The 12,379-nt window shown below is 41.4% G+C and overlaps 1 protein-coding gene across 4 annotated transcripts in view; it reads left to right on the forward strand.

The window, feature by feature from the left end:
- Positions 1-12,379, forward strand: part of Zdhhc14 (zinc finger DHHC-type palmitoyltransferase 14) — a 299,691-nt gene that overhangs the window by 154,158 nt on the left and 133,154 nt on the right. For all 4 annotated transcript variants that reach the window (XM_063232949.1, XM_063232948.1, XM_013151081.2 and 1 more), the window contains one exon: positions 11,388-11,548. In XM_063232949.1, coding sequence (XP_063089019.1) covers positions 11,388-11,548 — 161 coding nt within the window. The remainder of the gene's footprint in view (positions 1-11,387; positions 11,549-12,379) is intronic.

Consider the following 12,379-nt stretch of genomic DNA (forward strand, 5'->3'; position numbering starts at 1 on the left):
GTTTCCCTTGGTCTGGCTAAGACACCTTCAAGCTAAGTTAGGATTCAGGGTTTTCAAGTATTCTTAATTATGTTTAATGAGGACAACTGATATCCTATGTAAAAGTGAAAGCAGATACCTCTGTTACCATATTCCTCCAAAGTGTTTGTCAGGATAGATATGAACATCCTTTGAGATCATAGGGTTGAACATAGCCATATCTCATGTGACTTCTAGTACTGAAATTTATTACTGAACTGACCTCAGTTAATGAACCTCTTGAGACTTAGTTTTCTTGTCTCTAAAATGGTCTTAAAACCAATTATTGTTTAGGCTTTTTGCAGAGATCACATCAAACGTTACATGTAAAACTATTCAAAATATAGGTATTTAGCTTAAATATGTGAATTATCTTTAACTCCCTGCGGTCTTCCTATCTGACTGCCTGTTGCTTTGAAAACCATGTGTGTGCCCACATTCTATGCATCTGACAGAGGTGGCCCTTCCCCCTGGATCTTTTTGTTCTGACCTTGTCTTCTAATTGGACTGGATAATTATATGGTAGAAGCTTTCCAAGCAACAGGGAGGAGAACTGCCTTCCCAGTTGTTAATGTAAAGGCACTTACCAAGGCTGGATAGGCAACGTGGAGGGGGGAACCATATGTTAATGGGTGCTAAGTGCTGCCCGTTTAGGGAAGGGAAGAATGAATTGGCAGCTCCTGACAGCACCCTGGTCTCCAGAGACTCTCAGTGCGTTACCTTTTGTTCACCTTTCCCCAGATACGCAGCCTCTGAAGCTGCCCTCCCCATAGTCTGTAGCTCAGTCAGTGTTGAAGGAGTCAGGGGCTTGTTAATTTGCTGCTTACCATATTTTGTCTATTTCTTTTTGGGAAACAGGAAATTTTTATCTTAAAGGACTATGTAACCTTTTTCATTTCTATTTAAAAGCATTATAGTTTCATTTTGTAAGATATACTATTTTTCTGCAGTACTTCTATGATTGAAAACTGCATTGTTTTGTGAGCCTTTAAGTGAAACAGCTAAGCATTCCAAACTTATTTATATGCACCTTTGGTGAAATGATGAGTTATTTATAATCTGTATCTATCCTAGTTTATCTACTTCTAAGTGGATTGGGATGATAGATATGTTAAAAAAAAAATAACTCTTCAATTCCTCAGTTGGGAAATACTCTAAGATACTTTGATCATTCTCCTCCCTTTCCAAAAGGAGGAAGGGGTCTTTTTCTCCCTCAGGTAGAGCTTGGAATGAGAACCTCATCAGAGAGGAGAGAACTGTCCAAGGATGCCTTGTCACTCTAAAGTAAGGGTCTTCTCTGGTTCCTAGAGGCCTCTTTTATCTTTCTAGTCTCTTGACTGCCTTCAAATGCTATTTACCAACTCCTAGGAGGCCAGCTAGACTGATTCTACTGGCTTCTTTTAGTCAGTATTTGCCAGGCACCTGCTTTGTAGTTCTGTGTGTCTTAGGTGCTGGGTGCTTGGTGACTGCACAGTCTGCAAGCCCTGCTTCCCTAACTCTTAATCCAAGGAACCACTAGGCCAGCCAGTAGCAGAAGACCTGGATATCACAGCCAGAGTCCTATATCTGTGGCTCTGTGTCCTTGCCAATGCCCTTACTCTTGGCTGGCCTAACTGCTGCTTACCTGTGGATACCTACTCCAGGCAGCTTTTGCCAGTTCCACCCAGGCTGATTGGCCATGAACTCTCCCTGAGCACATTCAGTATCTGTCTCATGACTTGCTGGTTTGTTTATGGTTAACTGGACTGAGGTCTGTCTTTCCTCCTAGAACATGTGCAACCTGACAACAAGAATCATGTCTTGATCTTGCTTTCTCTAACATTTGATCTAGTGAGTTGGCAAGTAGTATGTGCTCAGTGTGTGTGTATGAAACAACTAGATGACATTTAGCAATATCTTGTGTTCCGGGTACCCCCTAGCACCTGCTCTTCATCTCTGTTAGAAACTCCAGTATATCTTTGCACAAAGATTGTGAATTATTGCTTCTTCATAATACCTAAGACTGTTTTTTCATAGCAGTGACTTCTAGCCATTGGAATGAAAAGGACTTATCATGGTGTGATGGTCACCCTGTTCTATGAGATTCATACCTGGCAGAGGTCTCAGGCATCTGTGAAAGTGTGTCCACTATTTTACACTCCTAGGCCAGCAGATCAAAGCCCTAAGGTAAGTCTATGAAAGCCTAGGAAGTTCACAGATGTGAAGGAGGAGGAAACCAATCTCATGGTTAATAGTTACATGCTATGCAGTACCCACAGCAATGTGTCTGGGTCAGGAGGGAGCTCTGTGATGTTCGTGTGCAGTCTAAAACAAGGCAGAGCCATTTTCCTTCCCAGAGGAAAGGAACATGTAGTGATTAATTTTTATCTAGTTGAATATGTCTGTGTCAAACAATTCATTCCCCAACAATGCTCAACACTGAGATACTCAGTATTTGAGTTCTGCTACATGAATATCGCCAGTGTTTGGGAGATTTAAAATTTCTCAACTTTTTGTATTCCCAGAGGCTTCTCTTCCCATCCCTCCATCTCTGGACCCAGCCCCAAGCCCAGGAAACAAAACGAGATCGGCTGTGAATCTGAGACTCTGGCTCTCCAGAGGGTTTGTGGGAAGTGAGGGGTTCCTGGACCCCTCGTGGGCGGCCTGTACTTCATGCCTTCTCAGCTATCTGCTTGTCTTCTTTCTTCCCTTTGTTCTTTTTTCCATGAAATACGGATCCCAGGTTGTAGCAGTTTCTGCCTTTACTAAATAAATTCTAGGCTCTTAGGCTACAACTCGATTCAAGTAGACAAAGCTCCTCAGTGCATTAAGCCTTTTTCAGGTGACAGTATACAAGTGAGTACAGATGGTGTGCCAAGCAATGATAAGCACTATGAGGAACAGAAAGTCAGGAAGGGGGCCAGGAGTGCGGTAAGTGCTGGTTATCAGGCCTGGGGTTTACAGTTTCATGGTTTTGAAGCATGGTCCAAGAAAGCATTACTGACACGTAATATTTGAGCAAAGGTTTAAAGGAGCTTTGGGGCTGTCTAGAGAGAAGGAGTTTGACACAGAGAGAGATGCTCCAACAAAGGGCATACCTGGCATGGTCCAAGGACTTCTGGGGGTCTTAAGGAAGAGCCAGTGGGCAAGAGTAGAAGTAAAACAGAAGATGAGGTCTAAAAGACAATAGGAGTCAGATAGCTCTGTGGGTTCTGAGAGCACCTGGGCTTTGCATGGCTAAAAGGAAGGACTAAACGTTGGGCAGGGACGGAAACAAAGAGAGGAATCAGAAGCTCTAGCCATGGGTGGCATTGGTACCTGAGAACACTGTGTAAGAAGACCTCAGGCACTGACACTTCTGAGGCAGGCAGAGTAAAGCTCCAAGCATGAGGATGGTGTAGGAGGAATATCCTGGCCAGTTTATCTCACTCATTTTTTTACTGTATGCACAAAATGATATGTACTCTTTAAATTACTTTCTAAATAAATCTAAAATATCTCAGGAAGTATAAAGGTTCCAAGTGGTTAGAAAATATCAACCTGTTGGTATATTTTTCTTTAATGTTATATCTTAAAATGTGGGCACCTTCAATTTGGCAAAGTACAGAATTATGAACAAAGCTGAATCCTGCTAAGAGTTTCCATGCAGACTTGCCTAACTGGGAGCAGAGTGAGCACTCTTTCAAATGTAAGATGGCGCCAGAAGCAACCAAACCTTAGAATTCTGCTTAGGGCCTGCCCTGCAGTGGAGAACTTTCAAGAGGGCCTTCACCATTCTGCCAACTCCTCATGCTCCTTAGATGCAGCAAAACAAGATGGTATTACTGTGGCTGGGTAGGCCAACAGTCACATACCATCTGAAAATGACAGAGCAATCATTTAAGTCAGGAAGTAATGGAAGACCAAGGATGTATGGGTTGCAATGCCCAAGCAATCATTTTAGCCTATTAAAGAGTCAGTTTGGGGCAGAAAAACGTTGGCTTTTCTTCCTGTGATTCACACTCTATCCAGAAGTCTCTGGCTTCCTGGAATTTTACTTATAACTCAGAATCACTTGAAACACCACAACTTTCCCTAACAAGCTCTAGCCCATTCTCAATAGCAGATGGATAAATTGGGCTGTCTATACACTGTGGCTTGTAGCCTGTGTTTTTAAGCTACAAAGATCCAAGGTCTGTATCTATAAATAGATCCATCTGGGAGGTCTTGGAGGCCAAGTTAAAAATGATGGCACTAATTCTGCCCTGCACCCTTGGAATGTGTATTGGGAGAATTTTCTCCCCCACCCTCTTCCCACGGTTCTCTGCCCTACTGAGTACTAGAGGCCTGGAGTCCTATCCTCACCAGAGCCCCATGAGTGGAAGGCAAGACCATGCTGGGTTTAGCTATGTTTAGTTCTGCATTTGTAGGGAGAAATCAGATTCTTCAGTAATTTTCTTCCTCTTGGTTAAGGTGATCTTTACCATCTTCCTTTCTTGTACGCTGAAAGAGGCAGTCTTACACGAGAAAGCCAGCCAGGGACAGGTATGAGGTAAGGCTGCAGAGCCTTGAAGAGACGTGCACATGGGGCCGTGTGAAGCTCTCTCACCTCCCACTTCCCAGCTTTCAGCCCCTCCTTCCAGTGGGCTCTACTCATATTTTCCCCCTTTACTCCCTGGGTCTACTTTTGTGAATTTCTCCTTTGGTGTAAGTACCATTCATCTTCCTGTGCAACTGTAATAGTAAACACCATTAGGAAGGAGAGGGCCCTAGGGGCTGCCACAGGCTGCCGCCGGGGACTGTCACTCTTGGCACCTTTGTGGAATTATCTGTGCATTTCTTTCCATTCTGGAGTTGAGTAAATATTATTTCCCAGTCCACCTTTTCTCTGTTTCCAAGTAATATTCTTGTCTTTGCTTTATAGTAGTAGGTGTATTTCTAAGTATGTGACTAAGTAACAAATCATGGAATGAATGTGCGTGTGTCCTTCCCTATAAGTGAAAAATACATTTGTTTTACAATGACTCATAAGAAAAGGAGAAAAGATCATTTTTATTACAGCCCTCACAACCTTCATTTTTCAGGATGCTGCTCTTCTGTTATTTAAACATGTGAGTCACTTGCTCAAATTATTGTATTTTATGATAACATGCCTTAACTGCTCATTACTGACATGCATTGTGATCAAGAATCTATTATTTAAAATAATAAGCTACTTCGTGATTTCTGAACCATAGAAACTCACTTAGCATGCAGCATTGATGAAGTAAGGGCACTTCCTCTTTTGGTAGAATAATAATTGTGTGTCTCATTTTTATGTTTAAAGAATAATTATTCTCATGTCTATACTTTCATACACAGGACAGAACAAAAATATCAAGTATAGGACATTTGTTTTTAGTTAGGAATCATTTACTCTTAGTAATGGAAATTCTTTGTATGTGTATCCATTTACAGACAAAAAATTAAAAGATGAACTGTTTTGATATGGGAAAATTTCTCTACTTCTCGTTCCACTCGGGTGTAATATCTGCTACATCTCATTGTTATTGTTTTGTTTTGTTTTGTTTTCAAGTAAAGTTAATTTTCTTCCAAAGACTGTCCAGCAGAAAGAACTTAGCTTCTCAATAATGAAATCCACGTTTCCTATCTGAAATATTTAGGAAATTAATTTAGTCTCAGGGTTTTTGTCCAAGGAATAAGTTTTATGCCAAATTCTATTCTGTGGGTGGTCTCTAAATATAAATATAGAAGTAATGACATTGGTTCTAAGATGTCCATATCTGACAGTAAAATAATTTTATAACTAACTATATGTATTTAATATGTATCTATATGTAAAATATGCTAACTCATGGTCTCAACTCCCATAGCACCCAGAAAAACAATTCTACTTGTTGTATATAAGCATCAACACACAAAAGTTATTTTTCTTAGAGATTTGAGAAGATTGCTTGCTATTAAAACTGGAAAAAATATTCTTCTAATCTTTTGGAAACACTACATTTTCTAGTCATTTCCTGGGATGGTCTCTGTTTACCTAAACTGTAAAATGTGCTCACAGTTTGTACATAGGTATTCAATCATCATATCCAAAGCCAGACAGCTCACACTGCTGTATATGATTGGAGGGAAAGCTATATAAAGACATCTCATTATTTTAGTATTTATTTTGTCTGGTGCTAAATTAGCTAATTTCTTTCATGTTCTGAAAACGCTTGGTTTCAGACTCTTGTTTTTTTTCCTCGTGTCACTTTCCAATCGAATTTCATGAAGATGAAGATGCCAGAGCCTGTTTTCTTCACTGCCCTGTGTTGTATGTAGGTCACAATTCTTGAGACAGAAATAGGACTCCATTTGGTGTTTGTGTCTTTGGCAGCTGTATCATCATCTTGTATGAAATCCAGGCCCTCGGGGGTGGAGTCTTCCTCATAACAGATGGCACTCGGAATTGGAGATCCCATGCAGGGTTGCTCAGAAATCTGAAGGAGCCATTTCCAAGGAGTCTGAGCTCAGGATGAGAAATTGTTGCACTGCTTATGGTGCTTTAGCTGTTGAGCCACTCTGGCTGCCAGGGGCTGGGGACGATGTCCCATCAGCCACACTTCCTCTGGAGATCTGCCTCATGGTCGCAGATAGGATCTGTGTGCTGCCTTTTATTTACCTGAGAGACTGCAGTTGCTCTCTGCTGCTTCTGAGCAGCAGTTTGAAGGTGTCTCTGTAGCCGTGAATGCTTTTATAGAGGTTTCTGTGAGGATTTCCAAAAGAACTCAGCACTGTTCCTGTTACAGAGGCAGGTAGAAAAAGGAGCTATCACTGAGCGCCCTGCATTACAAAAGTTGTACCAATATAAGGTACTGAAGGTGCCAGAGCTTTAGAGTGTGGAAAATCTTAGAGGGTCTAGCTAATCCTTCCAGAATGTGTACACAAGGCACCCTTAGTGGAGGAAGCCTGTGAGGAGGCAGATCCTTTTGTAGGTGGATGAAGGAAATTTCAGGTCCCAGCAAACTCAAAAGAGCAGAGAGGTCCTAGACACAGGTGTAGTGTGGATGTTGGCAGAGTGACTGCGTGGCCTTCTCTCCTCTTTTCCGTGTCACAGTATGGTCAGAACAGATTGAAAAGGAGGACTGTGGCAGGAAGAGTGATGGGATGCCTGGAAGAGGGCAAGGCGCTTGAGAGAGTGGAATTGGAGGAACAAGCAAGTAGGAGAATGCTGTGAGCAAAAAGAAGGCTGATCGCTTTCTACTCAGGCAGAAGAAGAGAGGATGACAAGACATAGGTGCAGGACTAGGAGCTGCAATTGGCCATCTGGGCAAGTGCAGGGGGCACAACTAACTCTAGTTAAAAGTTTCCATTGTTATCTGAGAGTGCAGCATTTTATCCACTTAAATGTTTGTTGTTTAAAGTGGCTCAAAGACTTCCTGCTTCCTTAGTACCAAGATCTCTGTAGGCATGAGCCCCACCCAAGCCTTCACAAGGGGACAGGAGTAGAGCAGGCTCATCAGGGCTATTTAGACTCATGCTACTGTCCTCGGTGCTTGACAATCAGCTGAACAGTCAGAAGATCCCTGGCAAGTCACTCTACTTTTCTTTCTCCTTCCTGGGACATGTGCAATGAAGTTCAAATAACCTAACCAAAAGGTCTGTCTCTGGGATAAGAATGTGCGAGAGGAGGGAAGATTTAAGGTCAAGACATAGATCTTTAATTGCTAGATGTTAGACATTGGCATGGGAAGGGGAGGTAGAGGCAATGAGAAGCCTCCTGTGAGTCTTCTTGGCCATCAGTGGAGAAATCATTGAAGACAAGAGCCCTGACTTCAGGGTACCTGAGGCAGCAAACAATAAGATCCCTGAAACCATAGAGTGAACTCATTACTACAGCTGACTCTGAGAAGGCCACCTCTGTGACTTGGAGCTGGCAGACTGAGGTCAACCAAGTAACTTTTTAAACCCCAGGAGGGAAACACAACACACTAAAACCTAAGATCTACTAAAGTCACTTTCATGAGATTCTGACACCACCAAAGTATCCATCCTTGGAGTAACTAAATGTGGTTGAATAAATCACAGCTCAAATTCCTGAGGCTGAGCACCTTACTGACTGGGTCTGCACTGGCTTGCCTTGTCCAGCTGTGATGATGTTGGCTTAACAGCTGTACTGTTTTTTTTCTTATCAAACCCTTTATAATGGAAATGGAAGGTCATGGGCCCATTTTATTCTCTGCCATTATTCAAATTATGTTCAATTGTGAATTTTCCAGGAAAAATCTCTTTCATACAATAGATCATTTTCCAAACTGTTTTGTAAAAATATTATCCCCCTTGATGTACATTTAGGTATGTATGTGTGTATGTATGTATGTATAAATAAAGGGCTAAGATGTATAAATTACAATCTATTAGTATCAGGATTAATTTTAGGCTTTCAATTTGAGTATTATTTCTTTCTCTAGTTTTTTCCTTTAACTGTTTATTTGGAAATATCAAGAGAAAAATTACAAGAATAAGAACAAAGAACATACATATATTTTTATGCAGATTCCTTATTGTTAATACTTATTCCATTTGCTCTATATAAACCAAATGTTTTTCTCAAACCATTTGAAAAAAAGCTACATGTGTGATGGCTCAAGTACACTCAAGTGTAAATAACCTAAGCCATTCTAGCATGTATTTCCTAAGAACAGGGACTTTTCACATAACTGTGGTACACATTATCAGCATCCACATATTTAACATTGATCTATTTTAATCAACTTTGATGTGGATTGTTTATTTCTGATTGTGATACAGTACCACATTTTCAAGGCTTAACAATAACCTAAGGTCACTTTTTCTATGGCATGAGGAAGAACAAAGCCAATGTCATCTTGTATGACATAAGGCAGTACTGTTAATGAGCTCCTAGGATCTGAGCTCCTTCACATTAACCTCATGCTGATGTCTCAGTCTGAATTGAGACACCAGACTTGCGGCCATTGAATTTATCAGCAGCTCTTTGTTGAATGTGCCCCATTAACATAGTAGACATGCCCTGAAATGGCATTTATTTCTATGGCCTGCTGTGCTGTACTCTATCATACACATTAAGAAGCCCTTACAAACATTTTGGTTTCCAAGTTCAAGACAATAATAAATGGGGTTCTGGTTGTCACTTTATATTGAATCTCTAAAGGGAAAAAGGTTAATTCTTGACAAGATGTTTCTATTCTTCGTATGTCTCAAGTTGAAATGCAAGTTCTGTGCCAGGGCTCAGAGCCAAGACCTATAGGACAGACCAGTCCCAATACCATGAATAGTGCTATCTTTTAAAATCTAGTACATTTCCATTGTAGAAAAAGATTCCTTTACAGGTCCAGGAGTATAAACAAAATGTTGTTTGCCTGATTATGATGCCTCTGGTTCCTTAAATGCTTAAATTGAAGCTTTCCAGTATTTAAAAATCATAAAATCAAATGTTTTGGAAACATTTGGAAAACAAGAATATAAATTATGTAGATATTTCCCTGGAGAATACCCAAGGAAAGCAGTGATTTCCTTTTTTTTTTGGGGGGGGGTCCTTTTTCCTTTTTATCGCTACCAGGGATCGAACTCATGACTGCCTGCTTGCAAGGCAGGTGCTTATGCCGCTGAGCTAAATCCCCAGCCCCTTTCCTTTTATATATAGCAGTCTCAATTGGTCTAAAGCATCATTTACATAATGTGAGTACTTTTCTAAAGTGGGCACCTTAGTTCATTTGATGTTGCTATAACAGAATGCTTGAGCATGGGTAACTTACATAAAGCAGAGATTTATTTGTGACAGTTCTAGAGGCTGGGAAGTCCAAGGGCAAGGGACCTGCATCTGGCCAGAACCTTTCTGCCAAGCATAAGATAAGACAGGGGAAGAGAGAGAGAGAGAGAGAGAGAGAGAGAGAGAGAGAGAGAGAGAGGAGCCAGAGTCAATTTTATAGCAAAACCACTCTTGCAGTCCCAAACTCACTCCTGTGACAGTGATATTAAACCACTGAGACCTCATGACCTAATCATTTCTTAAACGTTGTTGCTTTGGGGATTAAGTTTTGAACACATAAACTATAGGATCCAGGGGAGCCAAATTCACACCATAGCAGGGGTGATTTAGGGTCAGGCTTTCTTGAATTCTTTTGTTCTACAGCAAACTCTATGTATTTTCTTGCTTTTTACTGAATTTACTTTACTATGAGACTCCAAAGATGCTCAAAAGGCTCTAATGTTGAGAGGTTGGGTAGGGTTCCACTGCTATGAGAATGACAACTATCGTATTTTATAGTTGACCATAATTCTGCAAAGAGAATGTGACACCATACTGTTTTGTATAAGGTTTTGCTTTGTTCTTTTTCTGCAGGAGAGTTGGTATAGGAGTAGTGACAGAGGTGTTGGAAATGTCATAGATTGTTGACTCTGTTTGAGTGGTTCTCCTGGAGATGGCAGTCCCTGGGGGAAAGTCCCACTTGGTCACTTTGGGGGAAAGTCTTAAAGTCCTGAGGAAGTCCCTGACTTTTGCAGGGTCCAGAACTCAGACAAATACACCTCTCCCTGATTCACCATAATCTCTGATGTCAGCTTACTAGACTATCCCTCAGGGAAGAGGTGCTCACAGAGTAGAGTCTTGAGTGGTGGCATATGCCAGCAACTCAGGAGGCTGAAGCATGAGAATCATACTTGTGCTCAGAAAGATTCTGCTCTCATAGCCAAAATTGTGAGATCCCATCTCTTAAAAACAAACAGAAAACCAAACAAAACCACCATTACCACAACAAAAAATTGGGTCTTGTTCCTCAAATGATAGCTCAATTGCCGTCTAGAAAAGCATGAGATTAGTAGAGTCCAGACACTGAAATTCCTTTAATTCTCTTCAGAAACTGGCATGTAACTTTATTTCTATATCTCATTAACCTCTTTGGCACAGATTACCTCCAAAATATTAAAAAATGGTTTCTTGTCTTTCCAGTGAGTTCATAGTCCTCAGCATTTTGTACTGATAGAAAAGCCTGAGTTGTTTGACGCAGGCAGTAAAGACTGGGTCTGATGAAGATGGTTCTGAATTGGTGTCTTCTTTTATTAACTCCAGGTATGGGTGGGAGACACAGATTGGACAACCCTGTTTACAATGCAAAGGGCAGGTGTGTATTTCTTAAGCTCTGTATATCCTAGATTGATTTGCAAAACAGGATTATTCTAGTTCTGCTGGGAACGGAGGGCATGGTTTGGGGTGGAGAGTTCACATCCTTTGCAAATATAAATCCTTAACACAGATGGGTTTTTAATATAAATCAATTTCACTCTTCCAAATAAACTTGACTTCTTGGAAATACTGACTACTTACTGTTGATCCTAACCTTGCGTTTTCTTTTCTCTTCCCCTCCTCCTCCCCTCCACCCTTTTGGCAGCTGTCCATACCTAGCAGTGAAGATCACCCCCGCCATCCCTGTGGTTGGTGGCATCCTGTTCTTCTTTGTGATGGGGACCCTGCTTCGTACCAGCTTCAGTGACCCCGGAGTCCTCCCACGAGCCACGCCTGATGAAGCCGCTGACCTGGAAAGGCAAATAGGTAACATTGAAGGTCTGCCCTTCGCCTTTGGTCACTTCCCACCTGCGCCTGGCCCCAGTGAGGACAGGCTGAGGTGCCATGCCAGAGGGCAGGGTGCTGGCCAATGTGAAGAGTGACCAGGAAGGAAGGAGGCCGTAAGCAGATGACCTGATTAGGAGGTGGGATGGAAGTGGTTGAGGTAAGGCTGGAGGTGCTGGAGCACTGTGGTGTGGGGACTCTGGTGCCATGCCAGGAGACCTGCTGGTGACAGGATTCCCAGAGTTTTTTGAAGCTCAGGTGTCCAGCTCAGTTTTCATGGAAACTCGTGAAAAATCTGCATTTTTAAGTTGTTGTCCTATGATCCCTTCTGCAGTAACTGTAGCTAGATTCATTCTTATTGTTAAAAATAAAACTAGGTAAGGTTACATCTTAGACTACAGTCTTGTTTCTACAGTCTAGAATTCACTTTATAGTAACAATATATACTTGTGATGTAAATTGAGTTGAATAGCTTTATTTTACCTTTTTAGAAATACAAGCCCTAGGCTAATCTATTTTGAAGATATTAAACTGGATCCGAATCCCTCATATAACAAAAGTTACGGGCTTTTTTTTTTTTTTTTTTTTTTTGCTTGTTTGCTTTTTAATTAAAATGGCCACATTTCCTTGCTTTTAAATGCTCTTAAATTTTGCACGTGTGACTCTGCAGCTTTGCTGTGGTGTACTGGTCAGTCTGACAAGGATGCCAGAGGGGCAGGCAGACTCATGTATGAACATCAGATTTAGGCTTGAAAAGTCACTTGAAAAGATGTTTCTGCCTCAGTCTTGCTCTGCACCCAGACTTCCCTTTGC

The sequence above is a fragment of the Cavia porcellus genome, unplaced genomic scaffold (assembly GCF_034190915.1).
Source record: "Cavia porcellus strain 051 isolate PalLab524CR breed Dunkin Hartley unplaced genomic scaffold, mCavPor4.1 scaffold_22, whole genome shotgun sequence".
Lineage (NCBI taxonomy): Eukaryota > Metazoa > Chordata > Mammalia > Rodentia > Caviidae > Cavia > Cavia porcellus.